We start from the raw sequence: 23,027 nt of genomic DNA, 5'->3' as shown, positions 1-23,027 counted from the left end.
TGGCTCAGAGGTAGAGTGCTTGCCTCAGTGCGGGACTCTGGGTTGGATCCTCAGCACCACATAAAAATAAGTGAAATAAAGGTATTGTGTCCCAATTACAACTAAAAAATAAATACATATAAAAAAAGACTGGCATTAGACCTATATCCTATATATCCATCTTCCTTTATCTAGGATATTGGTATTATGGCCATTTAATAAGTGAAGAAACTAAGGTTACATAATTTGACTTGTTAGAAAACTAGCAAGCAGCAAACCTAATTCAAAACCCAGTCTGACCTATAGGCCTACACTCTTAACCATATTATAAAGACTTTTATTTTTGTTTTTATTTTGAAACAGGGCCTCACTAAGTTGCTGAGGCTGGCCTGGAACTTGTGATCCTCTTGCCCCAGCCTCCCAAATCACTGGGATTACATATGAATACCACCATGTCTGGCTTGGCTATCTTTAAATCCTGGGAACCCAGAGTAAGGTCATCACAAGTCTGAGACTGCTTTCCCTACTTGTAAAATTAGAGAACTGTTCAACTTAACTCTCCCAACAGTGTGGAAGGAGGGAGGAGAGGATGGAGGTGGTGTTGAGAAACACATGTGGCAGGGATCCTTGAGCCATTTCATCTGGAGCAAAATTTTTTTGGGGAAATGAGATGTTCTGGTAGAAATAAAGTGAAGAAACTCTCTGGAAGGGTAACAGAATTTTTTTTTTTTTTTTTTGGAGCCAATGGACTCCAAGTAGTCTGGCATCAGGATATACCTTTCAAGTGCATGCAGATGCATACAGGCATATTTTTCTAGGGGAGAAGAGTCAAGATTTTTATTAAATATTCAAGAGTTCATAATTCCAAAAACAATTTAAGGACCTATAATGTCCCTCTTCAGCTTTATAGTCTTGGAGGAAACTGGCAATCTAAATTTGTAAAAAGCAACATGAGAAAACCTGCACTTTCTGATTAAAAGCCAAATGTTACTAGGTTATGATTAATAAGACATATTAAAGGTAACAATAACCTAATAAATTAGGTACCTACAATTAATGCTTCAAATTTGCTCTACTGGATACAGAGTTAAGGTAAATTATCTCATTTGGAATTGGCCTTTATCTGATACAGACAGTGTGTTTAAAATATTTTTTTTCAGAGTTACATACTTACAATAAAGCAAAGAAAAAAGTCTAATCACTAGTTATATATAAAGTATTTATTTTTATGCACATATTTACCTACAAAATTTACAGAAAATAAAACAAAGCATAATATATATAGAATACCCTCTAAGACTTCTTAGGAGCAGAGGGTTTTATTGCTGCAGTTCGAAGAAAAAATTTTTTACATGTGAAAGCCAAGATGAATACATTTATGTTAAATGGCAGCCTTGTTAAAAAGTTTTTGTCTTATTATTGAAATTTCAGCTTTATGTTAAATGAAATTTAAAAGATTGCTCATGAAATAATTTAAACTTCCAAAATCTTCTATTAAACAGGTAAAAGGCACCTCCAGTACTTTAAAATATTTACAGCAATCCCAATAGTTTAATTTTAAGGGTTATTATAGTACATGTGGCTGTTATACATACACAGTATGTCATTAACGCTCTCTAAACAGTGAGAATTGTAGACTCTAGTTTGTGGCACTGCTCCTATGTTATCCTGGGAATGGAGCAGGACACTCAGTCACACCTGTATAGTACTAGTGTAACAGTATATCCACCACAGCATTCAATCCAATTATCTAAAGCGACGACTATCAAATCCCCAAACAATACATAATTTATAACTAAAATTGTACATTCAGAAGACTTTGGGTGTTCTTAAAATTCTTAAAAAAATATAAAGTATATTTAGCATTAAATGAAAACAGTGAACTGAAAAATATGACAATAGTTGTGAGAGGTCAGTATCTGGTTTAACAAAAATTGTCAAAACATCTATAATTTCTTACAACATAATGGAGATGAGTTTTCCTCAGTCTAAGCGGAATCCAATGTTTTTCCTGCAGTACAATTAAAAGAGGAGTCACGAATGAAAGGCACACATAATAGCTGGTTTTGAAGAGCTGTGGGGATGGCAAGCAGATGTTCCTGAAAACACTGGTGCAGGAGAACAAAGTCCACACAACATTTTCCTCTTTAACATTGGCATTGATTTGCTATTTACAGTAGTTTGCAAAAATACATTATAAAAACTGAATGAGGTTCTGTTTCTAAGTTTAACTTAGTAACATACATACATACTTCATCTGCAAAAATCTTCGCAGGTGCTGAAGTACTAAAGTGACACTAATACTGAACACAGGTAATCAAAGGTACCAAAGCACTGATAACTTGAGTCATCACCATCATCAGGATAATTTGGGTATATATTGCACACTTCTTGTCAGTTGTTCTATAACCTTCACATATCCAGCTGCAAAAGGAATCCTTTATGGCTTTTTGCTGTATCACTTATTTGAAGAAAAGACTGTTTTAGGTCCTATAACAATGAATGCAGATTGTCATTGAACGTGAGGCCTAGGTTTCAAAATTAGTTTTCCCGTCTGTAAAAAAGAAAAATAATTTTTTCAATATAGTTCTATTAACATACATTTATTTATAAGCTTTAAAGGACATTTGCAGGAAATCAGAAATACTTAAAAATAGAAATACTTCTCTATACTTAGTCAATACTAAACAATTAATAGTTATGTCTTCAAAGTTTCCTTTTTATGGACTGAATTATTACTTTAACACACATGCACAAAGTTCTGGGTTCAATTTCCAGCATCAGAAACATAAAAAATAAAACCACACATATACATCTTTATTTGAAGAACCTGCCCACTGGTTACCTAGAAACCAGCCAATCAATCCACTTGATAAAATGCCAAACTGGTACAATTTATACTTCTTACCAAAGTCTGACACAAAAACCATTTCTCCTTTCCAACTTAAAAAAGTTTTAATTTCCTCACAAAAAAAGTAAAATGGTTTAGAACAACATTTACACACTGCTCTTTAATTATGTTTGAAATTTCATAAATAAATACTTTTTCCATTGTTTTATTCAGTATGCCGGTAAAACTGTGTAAGCTGAGTCAAGTTTACAAAAAAAAAAAAAATCAATAAAAATAATAGTTAAGTGCATGTTACATAATCCAAACAGTTCTGGGAATTTATCTTATGGAAACTAGATTCAAGTGTACAGATATACATACTATTAACAATGCATTTATTCAATATTTATCAAACACCTACTATGTGCCAGGACCTGTGTGAAGTGCTGGGATCCAGTAATGAACTAGACCAAGTCCCCTACCATCATGGAGCTTAAGTTCCATCATAGAATACAAGCACATATAGTATGGAAAGTAGGGAAACAACTGTATGTCCAATGGGGGATTAAATTATGATTCATAAAAATGGGACAATATGCAAATAAAAAAATCAAGACCGAAAATGAGATAAAGGACCTGCATGTGATTATTGCCCAATAACTGGTGGTGAAAGAAGCAAATTTGAAAAATCTAGACCATATTCCTTTTATAAGTCAATAAGAGGGCTTGGGGATTTAGCTCAGTAGAGGGTGGTTACTCACATGCATGAGACTCTGAGTTCAATCAGGAGCCCCCAGCACTCCTGCTCCCCAAGTCAATGAGAATATAAAACATGGTGGTTATCTTCACTGGTGAAATTTCAGATGGTTTTAATTATTTTTATCTTCAGTTTAAATGTGTTAAACTGTATGGATTTTGTTTACCTCTTGATTATTTCACTTAAATTTTGATCACTTAGTTTTTGGTTATTTCTTGATACCTTAGAATACTTTTTCCATTGTTTTACTGAGGCATAATTTTGATGCAAGAAAATGTGCAAAGGGCTGAGGGTATAGCTCAGTGGTACAGCATTTGCCCAGCATGTGTAAGGCACTAGGTTTTAGGCTCAGAGTGAACATACACTCAAACAACCAACAATGACCAAAGCAAAACAAAACAAAAAACAGAAAAGAATCTTGTAGTTTTGAATTTGATAAACATGATGTTCATGTAGCCACCACTCTGAGCAAGCTATGGAACATTACCACCCAGAAAAATCCTCTGTGCCCTATTCCAGCCAATGGTGTCTATTCCCTACTCCACAGGGCCATAACCACTTTCAGCTTGGCCCGTATTTGATTTGTGAATAAACTAGATCACATGTCTTCTTTTGTATCTGCTTCTTTCAATGTATTTCTGAGTTTCATCCATGTTAATTCATGTTTCACAATTTGTCCCTTTTAAATACTGAGTTCCACTGCATGCATATACCACTATTTATTTATCCACAGGCTTAGCCTATTTTAAATCTATTTTTAATCATAAGATATTAATGCAATCCCATTATATATATATATATAAAAAAATCAATACAGATACGCTAAGGCCATACTTTCTACCTAACTCAAATTCTAATTCTCTCCAGAAACTAATTCCAGTATGGGTTTATATTCACAAATATAAATAATAAAAATTTCATGTCTCATACATGAAAATATTTACAGGTGAAATGTATCACTTGGGATTTGTTTCAAAATAATCAGGAGAAGAATGTAGGCAAAGGAACATATAAAATAGGAATGGCTTTGAGTTGATTACTGACACTAGGTACATGGAAGCACATTATACTCTTCTCTTTAATTATATTGGAACATTTCCATAATTAAAACTTTAAAAATGTATCATACTATACATATTGTTTGGTAATATGTATATTTTATGCCTAACATTCTGTTTTGGAAATCTCCCTTAGATTTATTTATTTTCTAAGACATGGCTACATCACAGTCAATTTTACTACTCCCTTGTAAAGAAACAAAGATTGTTTCCATTTTTTCAGTACTGCAAAAGATGTACAGTTAATAACCTTGTATTTGCTTCCTTCTTTCCAAGTGCAATGGTTCCCCACCAGGTGGGTAGAATGGATACATCTGGAGGCCTAAGCCTGCACATTACAATTTATAACAACAATGAAAAGCTGCTCTCCAAAATGGCTGAACCAGTTTAAATTCCCAACACAGCAATATATGGGTACATCCATTTTACCATTAGTAATAGAGTTATCAAGGTATTTAACTTTTGCCGATAAGACAGGTAAAGCAAATGGAACTATTTCACTTTGCATTTCCCTGATAAAAATGTCTAGTCTCATGCTGCCAAGGATGGCCCCAAATTCCTAAGCTCAATTATCTTCCTGTCTCAGTCTCTGGAGTAGCTGGGATTACAGGCATGTGACATTGTGACCAGTTATCAATGTCTTTTTAAACATATTTAAGACTTTAATCTATATGGAATTTAGTTTTTTTATTGATGCAAGGGGAGAGCTAAATTCATTTCATTCCAAATGAAGAGCCAATTCTTTCTCTTACTTTGAAATACTATCTTTTATCCTCTAATTCTAAAAAAAAAAATGTGTGTTCAGTCTTTATTCTTCTCTATTGATCCAGCTGTTTTCTTATTGCCTTTTTTTCCTTTTTTGTGGTGCTGGGAATGGAACTCAAGGCCTCACACATGCTAGGCAAATGCTCTACTGCTGAGTTACATTCCCAGCCCCCTCATGCTTCTTTTGAGTTTTTATTCTAATTTTATATAATGAACAGGTATTACTTAATTTTTTAAATGGAGGTAAAAAATACTTTTATAAATAAAACAAGCAAATAGAAGGTAACAATCAAAACCATGAGATACTTGCAATGCACTGGTCCTCAATCTACTGTTTAAAACACAGCAGGCCATCTATCTATAGCCCACCAATTAATGTATGCCTTATTTTACAAAGATACTGAATACCACAAGATATAAACCAATATGTTTTGAGCTATTTGGGGCCAATATTTGTCATATTTTATTGAATCTAAGATGGCTTCAATTTTAGGACATATCATGACTGCATGCTATTAATAATGATTAAACTGTCAACTCTGCCAATTTAATTGATACTATTGATTATTACATGTACCTCAATTGTAGAGATACTAAAATGTAGAAAACTGTGTCTTCGAATCAACACTATAAGAGACATTCTATTAATTTCAGAGATAATTTATTATTAATAAAATGTCTGTTTTTCTAAACACTTGAGTTCTTTCATGTAGTTCTACAATTTTCTAACAAAAAGAATACTTACATCATCACAAGACATATTGTACTCTGCTAATACTGTTCGACATCGAGCTGCTATACTGAAGAAATGTGGTCAAAGAAAAATTTCTCATTTAAAAATAAGTTTCTAATAAGCACCTAGATAACCGAGAAAATGCTTTAGTTTTGTTCAGAGAATAAAGTCAATTGGTAGTAAAGGATACATTGACGGTGCAACTACTCTCTTGTGTATTCCAGCAAAGAACAAACCTATTAGAGTGATACAGCTAATTGTGAAAAATGGATGATTCCATAATGATGTGAAGAAGGACACCTGTAAAAGAAAAGTGAAATATAAAAATGTTAAAATCTTAAGATATTGATTGCAATCTCCCCACTTGTACAGAAATAAATGTAGTATTTTCATTATCTAAAGTACAAGAATTTGATGACTTCCAATAATCCTAGTTATCTTTATTGCTACTCTGTAAAACTGAAAATGATGTGTATAAGATACACATATAGCCTCAATATAGCAAGACAATACAGCAATATCCAGTCTATTCATTTCAAATACTTGAATCATTACAAATTCATTCCTATAATCAAATATTTACTAAATTCTGTGTTCAGTGAATGAAGATGAGGCCTGTAGTTAAATGTGATCTAGCTACTTTCCCTGTAAAAATTTCCTTAAGAGTGGGGCCAGCTCTGACATTCACAACCTGGTCCTGGTCAAATCTCTACCCCTGCCACACTTCCCCACACGTTACCTTCCCTAAGTGGCTAACTCCTACACACAAACCCTTATGGGCTCAGCTTCAGCAACACCATTCTTCCTCCAGGCAAAAAAATGAGTTTGGTTTTGAAACTACTGAGATTTTTAATGGTTACAGAATATTCAAGCAGAGAAAAAATGATTCATGGCTATCTGAATAAAACTAGAATTCAAGAGAAAGAAAAGACTTTTTTTTAGATCTGAGTATAATCTCAGATGATAGTAGAAAACGGGACAAAACACAATTCTAAGATATGCAGAGTTTAGGACCTACGATTAGAATAAGAGAGGGCATCTAAAACACATGACTGGGGAATAAAACAGGCTGAACAGAGAGAGAACAAGCATTTAAGAGAATCTAGGAGAAATCAAATTGGATCAGTTAACTAGATGGGACTAATAAATTCAAGCTAAGCACATCCCTACTCCACTTCAGATGTGTCCTATTTTTTTATTTGTTCTTTTTAAATATACATAGCAGTAGAGTATATCTGACATAACATACACGGAGTGTAACTTATTCTAATTAGAACCCCATTCTTGTGGTTGTACATAATGTGAAGTTTCACTGGTTGTGTAGTCTCACATGAACACAGGAAGATGAGTCCTATTTTTTAAGACAGAGAAGTAAACACGTGCATATTTCAAAACAAAGAAAAGCACCAGGTAGATGGTTCAGCAAGGCAATATTTAAAAAAAATCTGCCAAGTAAAGAGATGAAAAGCTGAATATATCAGGACAGAAGAAGCACACCAAAAAGACGAGATCCTAAAGAGAGGCTAATATTCCAGAGGAGTGTTTTCCTAAAACCTCTGAGGACTGTTTTGATTCCTGTAAGCCAGCTGTGTGGTCTGCACAGTTAGCAGATATAATGCTTTACTTTCTAATTTTAATTATGTCAGTCAGTTTTAGCCTCTTTTCCTCCATATTAACAATCAACTGCCGCCAAACAGCAGCTGTCCCCTTTGACCAGGCATCTGCTGCATCCCTTCTCTCACAGTCTCTTCCAGCTAGCATATGGCTTCTGCGTTTGCAACTCCTGCTTCAGTCACAACTGCTGGTTAAGACTCGTCAGGTCTGGGGTTATTAAATACTGAAATAAAAAGAGCCAACCCTAAGGCTAATGGTGATATTCTCACCTAATTTAGAAAATTATATTAACTACATAGTTTTGGTTCTATTTCAAATTACATTTAATTTTGTGTTTTATTAAGATCTCAACTAGCTGAAATCAGCTTATATTTTTCCCAATTAGAAGTCAGACTCATTTCCCAAGATAGATCTTTTTCAATCTTCTTGCCAGCCTCTTTCTACTCTCGCCCTAAAGATGAGTACCAAACGCAGTCTTGAGATCAGAATTTTACAAATGAACACACAGGAGAGTTTCCTGTCTGCCATAAAACCCCTCTATTAACATAAAACTCCATCACCAACTTCCCTTACTTCCTTATCCTTTTATATATCCCCTTTGGTGAATAGTCAGGGAGACTATATGCTAAATAAACCCTGGCCACCTGAAATTCCATTTAAACTGATAACAAAAAGCCTTACTCTGTTTTTCTCTTGTATAACCTAAAAGCTTATAAATAAAATTACAAGAAGTAGTGTTTTAATTAGAGTTTAAGGGGGGCAGGGAGGGTGTACCTCAGTGGTAGAATGCTTCCCTAGCATATATGAAGCACTGGGTTCAATCCTCAGCACCACATAAAAATAAATAAATAAATAAAATAAAGGTATTGCATCCATCTACAATTAGAAAAATAAAAATAAATTAAAAATTTTAAAAAGAAGAAAGGGGTTTTTAAGATTTGTGAAAATTATAACATTGTTATTATCTAAATAAAAACTGCACTGGGGGAAATAGTTCATGAAAAATTGAAGACTACTGCTTCTCTAATAAAAAAGCCAAAGTTTGAAATTAAGGCACAATATAGTAGAAAGAGGCAGAAATTTGAGAAACATTTTATCAGCTTTCATCAAAGAATGCTTCAAGAAATAACATTATGAAATCTGTTATTGCATTTGGTGTAGAAATGTTCTTGCACAGTGCCCAATGGGAGATTTCTTGGCATTTCCTATATTAAACTCCAGGCAGGAAATTTTTTACAGATAAATGCTGAGAAAGAAAAACTTTGCTAGCTCAAGGACTGATACATGTGTTCTCCTCAGACAACGAAAAGTGTAGAATTAACCTGTGACTTCACTGATTAGGTAACTCAGATTAATTGATAACTCAATTCTGGTATGGGGTTACATAGCCTATATACCAATAACCTGGTTTCCTTCCTGGTTTTGACCTCCTGGTCTTTTTTTTTTTTTTTTTTTAAAGATACCTTTATTCCATTTATTTATTTGTATGTGGTGCTGAGGATTGAAGCCAGGGTCTCACAAGTTCTAGGCAAGCACTCTACTGCTGAGCTATAGCCCCAGTCCCGCTAATCGGGTTTTTAATCACACTTAGTTTGCTATTTTGTCATGTTTCCTATAAATCACCCCAAAAGCTTTATGGGATGAAGAAACGTATTAATAGAGATAACTCAGAAGAAAATATAATTTATAAAAGCTGGCACTGATGACACTAAATAAACAAAGCAGGACAGAGATGTTCACACTGAAATAAAAATGAGATGTAAAAAAAATGGAAAATCTGTTCACAAACTCAGCAGTGAATTGAGAAATAACATAAATGGAGTAACATTTCTTAGGCCTTTTCCCTTGTAAAAATAATTCACAACAGTCAAAGTTTTCCTTAAGCAAATTAATGTAGGGCATATTTTAATAGAATGATTAATATCATTAGTAGTAGTTACAGGTAGCATATTAATAATACTTTACAATTAACAAAGAACTACTAGATCTCATTTAATCTACTAAAGATTTTAAAACGAAACTTCTACCTTTTGTGTCTCAGGATCTATTAACCAGTTCCAGGCACCAGTAGCTGTACAGACAGATACCACTATAAGCAGCACTGATGAAAGATAAACACGAAATTAGTAAGCAAATGTACCCTTAATACATGACACTACAACCACCAGTTCCTAATAAATGACAGTCAAGGAATGTAGCACTTCATTAAATAAAAAATTCATTGATTGGATTAAAGAATTAGGAGAATTGCCACAAGACCTTGAGGAATTCTCCTAAATATTCTGAACCTCAGTAATTGATAACAACTTCCTTATTAGTTAAAATTTATGAGAATGAAGATTAATGAAATTAAAACCAAGAATCCAGATGGTGAAACTTTAATATAAGATTCTATGTTATATAACTTTCACTGTGCTTTGTGATGATTTTGCAGATCTGATAAACAACCAAAAACTTCTCATTTTTTAATGTAAACAAGCCAAACAAAGACTCCTTTTTGAATGCACTGAGAATTCTGTTTAAAGGGTGCTGCCCTGCAGACAACTGCCTGCTGTTGAATTAACAAAGGTCAGTGTTAGAAGTATGGAGTCAGTGTGGAGCAGACCAATCAATATCAGATTTCCCATAAGGACTTAAAGGAAAGTGAGCATAGAAATTACAGCTAGTTTAGAGCTTGTAAAAGGTTTATTTTTTCCTACTAAGCTAGACTTATTTTAGAAATTCTAAATAGATCAGAAATAAAACTTAAGCATGAATGGTGTTACTAAAGAACTGTAAATGGGCATGAAGAGCTAGTTTATATTCTGAAGGTGAGGACAGCTGCATATCTTTCAGTTAGGATACATAAAACTTTCAAATATGCAGATCAAAAAAAATACTAAAACCTTATTTCTTCCAGAGTTGGAAGAGTTAAATCACTGAAAAAATTAATTTAATAACAAAATCAAAATTTCAAATTTATGTTCTGAGCTAAAAGAAATTTCAATTTCTTTTTTTAAATGTGGATATTTTATTTTTTATTTATTCTAATTAAACTCAATTTCTTATAATTCTGTATTTCCAGAAACAAATATACAATATCACCCAATTTTCTTCAAATGAAGTAAAACCAAAATTAAAATACCAGAAAGAACCTTATACACATGCTTTTTATTTGATTGGCGCATTAACCAAGCTGATGTCATTTATATTTCAGCACTGAGACACATGTCAGAGGAAGAGTAAAGTGTATTCATTGTATCATTTTATAAAACAGCAGCATCATATGCATTTTAAAAGATTCTCAAATAATAGTGAAACAAATTTTTGGGGGAGCAATTCCTAGTTAAACCAGAGAATATGATAAAATCATTACTTCAGGATTCTGACCAACCAGAATTGAAGTATATGATTAAAACTTCACAAATAGATCTAATAAAAATTTCACAAAAAAATTCTGATGTGGGAGGAAAAACCCTTAACTTCAACATTTCTTTTTTGGTCCTGCAAACTAAGTTACAATTAGAAATGAATTATGTTTTTGGGGTGCGGATATAGCTCAGAGGTAGAGTACTTGCCTAGCAAGCTTGAGGCCCTGGGCTCCATCCCCAGTACCACCATAAAAAAAAGTATGACCTCAATGTATGCTACTGTACTTTCTTCTAGGCAGGAATTAAATTTCAACTGTGAACATCCAAGATATTAGCTCATTATGTCCCATGGTCTTATACAGAATTTGAAAACTTAGAACTTAATGAATTAAGACTGGTCCACAGCCAGCATGGTGGAACATTCAGTTATTAGAGAGGCAGGGACAGGAGGATCACTTGAGCCCAGAAGTTGAGACCAGCCTGGATAACATGAGACCCCACTGAAAAAAAGAACTGGTCCTAACACAAGTTAGCAAAGCTTTTTGTTTGATATCTCTTCACTTGTGTATTTGTCCATATTTCCTACATAGTATTTTTAAATGGGGCAGTAACTATAATTCATTCAAATAATATTTTGCAGCACTGATATTTATGAATAGATAGTAATAATGTGAATTGCTTGTCTGGGTCAGGCTCCAAAGCTGTGCAATTATGCAGTAAAATTCAACTAAGAAATTTAATAATCTTGGCAGATACACACTAAATATTATGATTTTAAATTTTTTGATGCTGGGGACTGAACCAAAGGCCTGGCACAAACTAAGCACATACTCTACCACTAAGTTATAAGTTCCAGCCAAAATGTAGTTTTTCTTTTTCTACTACTGGGGATTGAAACTGGGGTGCACTACCACTGGGCTACATTCCCAGCCCTTTTCATTTTATTTTTGAGACAAGCTTGCTAAGTTGCTGAGGCTGGCCTCAAACTTTTTTTTTTTTAAATTATTTATTTATTTAGTTTTCGGCGGACTCAACATCTTTGTTGGTATGTGGTGCTGAGGATTGAACTCGGGCCGCAAGCATGCCAGGCCAGTGCGCTACCGCTTGAGCCACATCCCCAGCCCTGGCCTCAAACTTTTGATCCTCCTGCCTAGGCCTCTTGAGTTGCTAGAATTACAGGTGTGTGCCACTCCATCAAGCATTTTTTTTTTTTTTTTGAGCGCTGGGGATTGAATACAGGAACAGTCTACCACTGAGCTATATCCCCAGCCCTTTTCATTTTTAGATAGGTTCTCATGATATTGCTCAGCTGGCCTTGAACTGAGTTCTCTTGTCCCAGCCTTGGTGGTAGCTGGGATTACAAATTCACTCCACTGTACCCAGCTGCCTTTTCTTAAAATTTATTTCAATACTTTGTAGGCAAATTGTAAAACTGTTAAAAAGGGTAATAAAATTTGTATTACTTGTGTTCTTATCTAAATAGTTATAGTATCTTTTATAACAAATTAAAGTGTATGTATTTTTTTGGGAAAAATTAAAATTCATCCATAAAAAATATAGTGTTCTTTTAGAGTAGCCAGTTACAATGTTCCTTTTCTTAAATATTTCTTTGTAATGCCTTGTTTGTGATGTTAAATAAAGTTTAAAATTGTTTAAAGAAAAATCTTATGAATTAGTAAAGCAAGCATTTGTTAATCAGAAGTTTTATGTAAAAGCAAATCAGTCCTTCTAAGGGATAAAAGATCAACTATCAGTTTATCCTCCCATACAAAACATTGAGGAACTTACTTCTCCAACGTCCAGTGGCAGGTTGCAAACAATGAATATATTCAGTAAGTCTCCTCTCGAAAGCCTTGAGATCTAGGTAAAAAGATTTCGGTTCTCTAATTAGCCACTCCAACTCTTTTTGAATCTATCAAAAGGAAATTTTAGATAGACTAAGTGCTTCAGATCTCACACACCAACTTATGTGTATCACTGCACTGTTTATTTACTGTAACAGTTTTAACCACGTGACAAAAACATTAGATTTCCAATTTCACGTTGAGGAAATTGGCTGGTTCACTTTTAGAAGCTTCAAAAACTGGTAGGTGGAAAATCAGCAACTTCAACGGGCACCAAAACCCAAGGGCGGAAGGCTGCAAATCAAAGAATTAAAAAGAAGTTGTCGAGTTCTAATTCTCTTGGAACCAAGAACTTTCTACTAGAACACCACCAAAACCTTCGAGGACTGCCATTATCCGGTTGCGCCTTCTAAGTCTATTTCTTTACTAGACTTATTGACACTTGTAACGTGTGTGTGCGTGCATATGTATATGTGTGTGTGTGTGTGTGTGTAAAAACTCTAGCCTTTATCCTTATCCCTCTGCAAGGGTTACAAGGTGATCTGGGTGGCACCATCAAAGCGCCTACACCTTGCTCTAAGACCGGGCGCCCGAGGTGCTTGCTCTGTAAAGGAGGTAGGGTTTCATTTCCACGCTGGCGTTTTTAAACCTTCAGACCTCGAAGCACTTCCTAACCCCGAAAGTTACCGGAAACCACGGAACCAACGAGGGATTCAGCTCTCAGCTCGTGAGGTTATCGGGTATGGAATGAAACCGAGTCAGCACCCCGTAACCTGCGAGGGGCAAGCGTTCGCCAATGAACAGAAAATAAAAGTGCAGCCCTGCAGGAGCTCCGCGGTCCAGGCCGGGGTGGCTGGGGCGGCTAGAGAGGGGGCGCGGGGGAGGAGAGAGCTGACGCGCCGCCCCCGGCATGGGGCCACCTCGCCGGCCCCTGCGCACCCCCAGAAGCTCCGGGCCGCATCACTCCATCCTCCACGGCCTCCGCTGTCCGAGGGGGGGGTCTCCGCGACGCCGCCCCCACCCCCGAGCCCCGCCGGTTACCGGGAGGAGCCCCAGGACCATCCTGGGTGACCCGCCTTACCTTCCGCCTGCTCCAGCGAGTTCATTTCGGGCGGCAACTCCGGTCACCGCCGCTGCCCCGTCCGCATCGCAGCCCCGCGGCCCCCGCCCGGCCCACAGCGCCAACTCCCACCTCTAACCGCTCCCTTCTACCCCTCCCCGTCGCACCGCCCCTTACCTAGATCCGCTGCGCTCATTGGGTACCTCTGCCCGACTCGCCAACTAAGACGATTTTCTATTGGCTAATTTTCGCACTAGCCTCGGGATCCAGCGTTGGACGGTCAGCCGGAGGGACCAAGAACTGCTGGAGGCCGGACTGATGTAACGCTGATGCCGCCTCCTGCCCCGGGGAGGAACTGCAGGTTACCCGAATCGTTTCGTTCATTCTTACACTCCTTCCTAATTCCCTGCTTGCTTCTTTCATTCATCAAATTGATCGCCCACTACCTTCCGGGCAATATTCTGGTCGGTATCGAGGGATATAGAAATCCACAGGTTTCCCCCTCCCCTCCAGGAGCTCAAGGAGAAATCAAATATGTACAGAACTAGGTAGAACTCCAAATGGTGGATTCTCTTAATTATGGCACCTCTTTCCCAGATACCCAACCCCTTAAACATTTCTTTCTTGCTTTCTTCTGACGTCACGTATCTTTTATAAACCATAAAGAAATCTCAATATCTATAACTTTAAAAAAGATCTGGGAAAAAAAAAAGATCTGTAAGGGGTTGAGTACACTTATATTTGATGACTGTGCATTCTTGCCTATTTCCTGGTGATGATTCATTTATTCAAGAGTGATTGCATGACGTGCTAGGCACTTTATACAGTTATGAGCAAGATAGACAAGATTCCTGCCCTCAAAGTGTAGGAGTTATAGCAAGCAATAAACATGTAAATAAGTAATTTATTTCAGATAAGGATAATTTTATGAAAGAAATAGCAGGGGAATAAGATATGAGATAAAGTAGGTTAACAGGAGTAGTATTTGAACTGAGAACACCAAGATGACAGAGAAGTATCCAGCCGTGCAAAGATGAGGACTAAGAAGGTTCGAAGCAGCTGGCCTCCCCCGCCTGCACTACCGGTATTTTGTGTATTTTATTCACTCTCAACTTTCTACTTCCTCCCTTTCCAGCAGCATTCATTGACATACCCACTATTATTTCATTTGGTAGGTTCCTCTACTGTAGCACTTTTCCACGTTTTCCATTTAGGGAGACTGCCTCTGGACCAAACCCTTTACGTGCATTATCTTATTTAAACTTGCACAGTGATATTTTTTAAACTGTGGGTCAAACCCTTTAGGTCAAGAAATCCATTTAATGACCCATAACCATTATTTTTTAATGAACTAAACTAAAATTTTAAAGTAACATCATTGGGAATGAGGATATATTTAGTTTCCTGGTCATTTGTTTTAGCCGTGTGTATAGGGCTTTGTGTTCTTATCAAAATGTAAATTGTATATACCTAACTGAGGGTTCCAGTAAACAAAAGCTTTTTTGAAAATTTGAAAGGCAGGTATTCATAGGCCAATTTTACCACTGAGAAAAGCAAAATGAGCCCAGGTCTTAGAATTACCATCATAGCCCGGATGGAGGCCTTAAGTCAAACTACCCCTTTTGACTTCTTGCTCAATGTTCCATTTCTCTATCTCAAAGTCCAGTTCATCACATTTCTCTTTGGCACCAAGCAGTGCTTAGAGAACCGCCATTGAACATCCGTTTTATGACAGGCTCTCCTGGGCTAGATGCTGGGGAGGTGAGCAGTGAGACAAACTGAGGAAGAGGATAAGTGGGAGGTTTGCTAATTTGCCTTCAAAAGAGGCAACTGTGATCTTTGCAGGGCTTTTGTTTGCCTGAGTGGCGTGTGCAAATTTTGAGCAAGAGCCTGGGATAAGAGAGGGAAGAGGAAGGGCTGTCTCCTGGCCTCTTCCCTCTCCATTCTTTGTTTTCAAACATGCTCAAACAAATGTTGAGCGTTGCCTTTGCAGAGGTGAATTTTATTAGCCCATCATGGGCCTTTATCTGTATGGATCATAGTGTGACTGCTGTTGACTGGTGACGAGTCCTTGCTTCCCCAATGTTGAAGAATAACACCAGAGAGCACACCGAGGCAAGGTCAGAGTGGAAAATTAGAAGTTTATTAAAGGACAGCAGAAAAGACTTCTCCCGGAGGAAGAAGGGGACCCAAGAAGTGGAATCCGTTGAAGGATGAATGTGTTCCCCTTTTTATAGTTTTTGGTGATGGAATGTAGGTGGGAAGGCCGGAAGGGTTGGAACACAGGTGGGCCAAAGAAGTAATCTGGGCACTTCTGAGTCAAGTTTGCTGTTCATTAACGTTTCTTTGGGATGGGATATCTTCAAATCTGTTGGGGGCTGTTTCCTGGACTTCATTAACATTTCGAGAGTTGCTCAACTTTTCCAGAAATTCATTCTCAACATGGCCTCCATTTTAGATTTCACTCGATGTTAGACCTGATTTACCTAACTACACTGACTACCTAATTTTAAATCTGGCTTCAGTAGGACTTAAGTAGGGGAGGAGTAGAGGAAAATAGAACCCAGAGTCCCACTAAGGAATTTGGAACCTATAGCAATGAGGAGACCAAAGGGAACAGATTTATAGAAACATCATATTGATACGATTTCACAAGAAGATAGTTCCAGACCCTGGGATGTGAGCTGAGGGTACTAGGACTGCCTGTAATCCCAACAACTGGAGAGGTTGAGGCAGGAGGATCAAAAGCTCAGGGCCAGCCTGGGCAACTTAAAAGGACCCTGTCTCGAAATATAAAATAGGAAGGGCTGGGCATGTAGCTCAGTGTTCGAGAGCCCCTGGGTTCAATCCCAGTGAAACACACAGACACACACCAAGACAAAACACCAAAGACCTTAAACCCTGGTGGTAAGATGAAAGTAGGCTTCTAAGAGGGATAGCTAAAGAAATAGCTAAGGTTCGTGATCTTTCATTGGGGGGTCTGGCACTCTGTTTTGAGAGGGAGCTCTGTGGCCACGGGGTGCTATCACACCACTTCAGAGATAAGGATAGATTAGCAAATGAGTTGACTAATCCCCAAACCCCTAGCTGGAGCTCTTCTCATCCACCTTCTCCACCTGGTGCAGAAGGTCAATGATAGACTCAACCTGATCTTTTCTTAAAATTGGGAGCCATCTCACCACAAAGCCATGAAAAGTTAATTTCGGCTTTACTATAAATTACTGCAAATTCTGAACCTGCTTGGAATGCCTGCCCGTGCCTTGAACTCACCCATGCCTGGCTCTCTGACCAGATAGCAGCCCTCTCTGAAACTTAGTGACACCTCATAAATATTGGCCTTCCCTGGCCAGACAACGACCCTCTCTGAGTCTCTAATGGTCCTCGTAAATTCTGATGTTGGGGCCAGCAAAAAATGTAAACTACCATTTGTGTGATGCTCCTCAGAGTTCTGTTATCTGTAACCCCCCCTTTGTGTAACTTTCTGGGCTATAAAGCTGGGCTGCAGGAAAGCTGGGGTTGCTGTCTTGTTCCCACCGTTTTGGGAGGGAGAGGCAGCCCGGCCGGTAGAAATAATAAGCTTGCTTTAATTTGATTTTAATTGGAGTCAGTGGTCTTTTCTTGTGTCCTGGTGTAACAGTCAGTGGGCTCCACCCTACACACGGATTAATGTTCTATCCCTTCTCACCACCAGCACTGCGGCCACCACACCACCACATAGATCCTGTTACTACAAGCGCCTGTCACTGGTCCTCCGCTTCCATCCTTGTTCCCAGTAGTGGTTTGTAAAACACCAAAAGATACTGTTTCTCTCTTCAGCTTAGAACTCCCCCACTGGCTCTGCAAAGTTACTCTGACTATGCTTTATCATACTGTTTTCCTCCTCAAAAAATTTTGCAAGCTGGGCCTGGTGCTGCATGTATGTGATCCTGTTGAATCAGGAGGCTGAGGCAGGCAGATGGAAATTTCAAGGCTAAGCTCAGCAATGTAGCCAGGCCCTAAGCAGCTTAGCGGGACTCTGTCTCAAGATAAAAAATTAGAAGGGCCAGGAGTGTGGCTCCATGATAAACAACAACAACAACAAAAAAAACCTAGGTTCAATCCCCAGTGCTGCAGATAAATAACTAAATAAAATAATTTTGACAAACTCCTCACACACTTTTTAGGTGACATCTAAAAATTCCATCATGGATTTCAAAATTTATAAAAAGATGTGATTTCTGGTACAGGGTAGATACTGACTTTCAGAAATAAAGCAATTTCATTTTTTTTCTCTTTTTTTGCAGTGCTGGGGATTGAACCCAGGCCTTGTACATGCAAGACAAACACTCTACCGCCTGAGTTATATCCCCAGCCCCCAGATTTTATTATTTTTATGAAGTATTCAAAGGCATCTAAACACTATGCAATTTGATATCTACCATCATCCCTTTAAAAATATATGATTATGTCTTATGAATATATATGATTATGTCTTATGAATATAGATACAAAAACCCTTTTAGAAAACCGTTAGCAAATCAACTTTAACAATATAAAAACAAGATTATGTTGAGAGCCACAGTTTAGTCGGAATGACGCCTGGCATTTTGCTGGAGGGAATGGTTGAAAGGTGTCCCTGCTTTGGGATTAGGGCGGCTCCAGGATTAGGGCGGATCCTGCTGCCTCAGGTGCCGCTACTTTGGAGTTCTTGTGGAGTTCTGGGGTGGGGGGGCGTTGTGAGAGAATTGGCACTAGGAGCCCGGTGGAGGGAGTATGTTCCCAGGAAGTGTGTGTAGACTGCCGGTGAGAGTTTGGGAATAAAGAGTTGCTGTTTGAACCTACAAGGTTTGGTGGCGGCTCAGTTATTTTGTGCCCAGCCAGACTGCGGCAAGATTATACACCACAGTGAAATGTGATTTATTGCAGGAATGCAAAGTTGGTTTAGCATCAGAAAATTCGTCATTCAAAATAGCAACAGAATAGAGAACAACAATCCCATGATTTGATGAGGATGTCAAGAATTGGGGGTGCTCAAACATTGCTAATATCAATTTAAAATGGTGCAGCCACTTTGGAAAACAGTTTGACAGTCCCTCAAAAAGATAAGCACACAGTCATTATATGAACCTGCAATTTCACTCCTATGTATATACCCAGCAGAAATGAAAAGACATTCATGCAAAAACTCAGCTGTGGATGTATAGAGAAGAACTGTTTATAGTAGCCAAAGAATGGAAACAACTGAAATGTTCAGCAACTAATGAATGGATGAACACACGAAGCTCCATGTTAGGCAATGGAATAGTATTCAATAATAAAAAGGAATGAATTTCTGATACATGTTGCTAAATGGATGAACCTTGGAAGCATGGTAAGTGAAAGAGGTCAAATACAAAAGACAACATACTATATGTTTCCATTTATGTGAAATATCCAGAGTAGGTAAGTCTACAGAGATGGTAGACTTATGGTTGCCAGCCATTTGGGAAAAAAGAAAATGGGGAATGTTGACAAAGAGTAATAGATTCCTACCCAGGGGAATGCAAACGTACAGGAATTACATAGACAAGATGGTTGCACAACTTTATAAATATACTTAAAACCACTAACTTGTACACGTTAGAAGGGTGAATTTTATGGCTTGTAAATTATATCTCAATTTTTAAATATGGGGGGGATCTCCCAATTATATTAATAGCTGCAGAATAATCATTTGACAAAATCCAACTTTCATGATAAAAAAATCACTTGACAGAGTAGGAATAGAAGGAAACTTCTTCTATGTGATAAAAGACATCTATAAAACCCATACTTAGCAACACACTTTAAAAATTTTGTTTAGTTGTGGGTAGACAAAATACCTTTATTTTATTTATTCATTTATATAGTGCAGAGTATTAAACCTAGTGCCTTTTGTGTGCTAGGCAAGCCCTCTACCACTGAGCTACCACCCTAGCCCTTAGCTTCACACTTAAGGTGTAAGACTGTATGCTTTCCTCTAAGATCAGGAACAAGACAAGATTATCCACTGTTGTTCAACATTGTACTGGAGGTTCTCACCAGGGTAGTTTAGGCAAGAAAATGGATCAAAAGAACTCTGATCAGAAGAAAGAAGTAAAACTCTGTAGATGGCATGATCTTTTCTGTAAAACCCAAGAAATTAGCAAATAAGAACTAGCACATGAACTTGCAGTGTTGCAGGGTACAAGATCAACACACGAAATCAATTGCATTTCTCTACACTCCAATGAACAGTCCAAAGATGAAATTAACAGAACAATTCTTATCATCACTGAGAATAAACCACTTAAGAATAAACTGAGTGGTGGCACACACCTGTAATCCCAGCAATTTGGGGAATTGAGGCAGGAGGACTGCAAGTCTGAGGTTAGCCTTGGTAACTTAGACCCTGTCTCAACATGAGAGATAAAAAGGATCGGGATGTAGTTCAGTGATAGAGCACCCCAGGTTCAAACTCCAGTGTAAAAAAAATAAGTAAATTTAGCAAAAGAAAGGCAAAACTACAAAAACATTATAATTACACTGAAAGAAAATGACCATTCCTAAATAAATGTAAAGGCAGATCACATTCCTAGATTAGAAGACATTGTCAAGAAGGCACTGCTCCTCAAAATGATCAGTGCAGGGGCTGGGGATGTGGCTCAAGCGGTGGCGCGCTCGCCTGGCATGCGTGCGGCCCGGGTTCGATCCTCAGCAGCACCACATACCAACAAAGATGTTGTGTCCGCCAAGAACTAAGAAAAAATAAATAGATGTTAAAAATTCTCTCTCTCTCTCTCTGTCCCCCTCTCTCTCACTCTCTCTTTAAAAAAAAAAAAAATGATCAGTGCAATCCCAATTAAAATATAAGATTTTTTCGTTTGTTTTGTAGACATTGACAAATTGATTCTAAATTTCATGTGGACATGCAAGGGATCTAAAACAGCCAAAATAATTTTGGAGAAAACAAATGAAGATGGAAGTCTCACACTTCTCAATTTCAAAACTTACTACAAAGCTATAGTAATCAAGACTGTGGCACTGGCCTGTACCATGCAAATGTATAGCTGGACATAGGAATCAATGGAATGGACTTGAGGGTTTAGAAATAAACTCTGTATTTATGATCAACTAATTCTTGACAAGAGTGCAGAGATAATTCAGTGGGGAAAGAATAGTCCTTTCAACAATTGATATTGGGACAACTGAATGTCCACATGCCTAAGAATGAGTTGAACCCCTTCCTCACACCATACACAAAAGTCAATGCCCAGTGGATCAAGTAGGAGCTAAAACTAATAAGTCATTTAGAAGAAAACTTAGGAGTAAATCTTTTTGACTTGGAGCTGGGCAAAGCTTTCTCAGATACAATACCAAAAGTGAGGGAGCAAAGAAAAATGCATAAACGGAACTTCAACCAAGTTAAAACTTGCCAGACACTGCGGTGCATGATTATAATCCCAGTGACTGAGGAGGCTGAAGCAGGAGGACTGCAGATTGAAGGTCAGCCTAGGCAATTTGGTGAGACACTGTCTCGAAATAAAAAATAACAGGAGGTATATCTGTCCTGGACATTTAACCCTGACCCTAACACTAACCGGTAGTTCAATACCAAGTACTAGGGGAAAAAAATTCAGAACTTTGTGCATCAAAGGTTTTCACTGAGAAAAAGAAAATAGAAATCACAAAACCTGAGAATACATTTGTGAATCATGCATCTGATAAGGGACTCAGAATTTATTTAAAAAAGAAAAGAAACCCTCATACAACTCAACAATGAAAAGACAAGTAACCCAATTAAAACACAGAGAATCTGAATAAATATTTCTTCAAAAGAAGATGTACAAAAGGCCAACAATCAGATGAAAAGAGGCTCAACATCATTAACCATCAGGGAGATGCAAATCAAATTACAACACAGTGAAATATTACTTAATATTTATTAAGATGAGTATTATAGTAACAACAAGAAAATAACAAAAAACAACAAGTGTTGTGGAGGATATAAAGAAATTGGAACACTTAAATATTGCATTTAGTAATTTAAAATGGTGTAGCCTCATTGAAGAAATAGTTTGGCAGTTTCTTAAAAAGTTAAGCATAAAATCACTGTGTGACGCAGCAATCCAACTCCTACCTAGCTGTGAAAAGTGAAACATACATTCACACAAAGACTTATGTGTACCAGGTGTGGTGGCACATGCCTATAATCCTAGTGACTCAGGAGGCTAAGACAGGAGCATCTCAAGTTCAAGGCTAGCCTGGGCAATGTTGTGGGGACCCTGTTTCAAAATAAAAAATGAAAAGAGATTGGGGGTATCTCAGTGGTAGAATGTCCCTGGGTTCAATCTCCAACACTGACAAAAATTGAAACAAACAAAAAAGACTAATATGTAGCATTATTTCTAATAGTAAAAAAGCAGAACAGATGTCCACAGGCCAATGAATGGAATATTATTCAGCAATAAAAAGAAGTTTTGGCCAATGCTACTGAGGTAGGACAGAAGGAATAAGAAATAGGTGGAGGGGAGATGTAAAGGTAATGAGGTCTGAATTCAGAAGTTCCACATCATTTTCCAGGTCTGTGACTCTCTAAGCCACAGTATTTCCTGGAGGCTGTTGTTCCCAAATCCTGGAAACTCAGTAGATCTATCTGTCCACTGTTAATCGCCCCCACCAACAAGTAGATTAAAGGAAGAAAGATGCAATATCTTGGGGAACTTATAATTTAGGGGAATTTCTGACGTTACAAAATGATCCATCAGATAAGGAAGACCTGTCTGTAAAACTGGAGATCCTGATTGGCCAGACCACCATAAATCCTCTTGAGACCCCCAGACTGATATCTATCCTATATACCTCCCCCTACCCACCTCTCACTGTGTCAGGCTGACTTTAAAAGAAGAGCCTGGATCCCCCCAAAATGAACCTCTCCATGTGGAGAAGGCCCCCATTCTCCCTTGAGTGAGTGTATTCCTTAATTCACCCCAAAAGGCGTCTCTCTCTTGAGAATGCCCCATTCTTCCTTAACAGGAATCTACTTTCCTAAATAAACCTC

At 37.6% G+C, this 23,027-nt stretch overlaps 1 protein-coding gene across 1 annotated transcript; it reads right to left on the bottom strand.

The window, feature by feature from the left end:
• Window positions 1-1,179: 1,179 nt before the first annotated feature.
• Window positions 1,180-14,159, bottom strand: Cnep1r1 (CTD nuclear envelope phosphatase 1 regulatory subunit 1). Its single transcript, XM_005318161.4, has 6 exons — window positions 14,012-14,159; window positions 12,875-12,946; window positions 9,764-9,837; window positions 6,313-6,422; window positions 6,135-6,189; window positions 1,180-2,533 (listed from the first exon to the last, which is right to left on the bottom strand). The coding sequence occupies exons 1-6, from the start codon at window positions 14,034-14,036 to the stop codon at window positions 2,492-2,494; spliced, it is 378 nt and encodes a 125-aa protein (XP_005318218.1). The 5' UTR covers window positions 14,037-14,159; the 3' UTR covers window positions 1,180-2,491.
• Window positions 14,160-23,027: the final 8,868 nt, after the last annotated feature.

The sequence above is a fragment of the Ictidomys tridecemlineatus genome, chromosome 15 (assembly GCF_052094955.1).
Source record: "Ictidomys tridecemlineatus isolate mIctTri1 chromosome 15, mIctTri1.hap1, whole genome shotgun sequence".
NCBI lineage: Eukaryota > Metazoa > Chordata > Mammalia > Rodentia > Sciuridae > Ictidomys > Ictidomys tridecemlineatus.
The sequence above is the reverse complement of the archived record's forward strand: the minus strand, read 5'-3'. Positions and strand labels throughout refer to the sequence as shown.

Coding starts and splice junctions, on each gene's coding strand:
- Cnep1r1 (XM_005318161.4), bottom strand. CDS start 14,036: ATGAACTCGCTGGAGCAGGCGGAAG. Junction 12,947..14,011: donor CTCGCTGGAGCAGGCGGAAG/GTAAGGCGGGTC, acceptor CTTTTTACCTAG/ATCTCAAGGCTTTCGAGAGG. Junction 6,423..9,763: donor TAGATCCTGAGACACAAAAG/GTAGAAGTTTCG, acceptor TTTCTTTTACAG/GTGTCCTTCTTCACATCATT.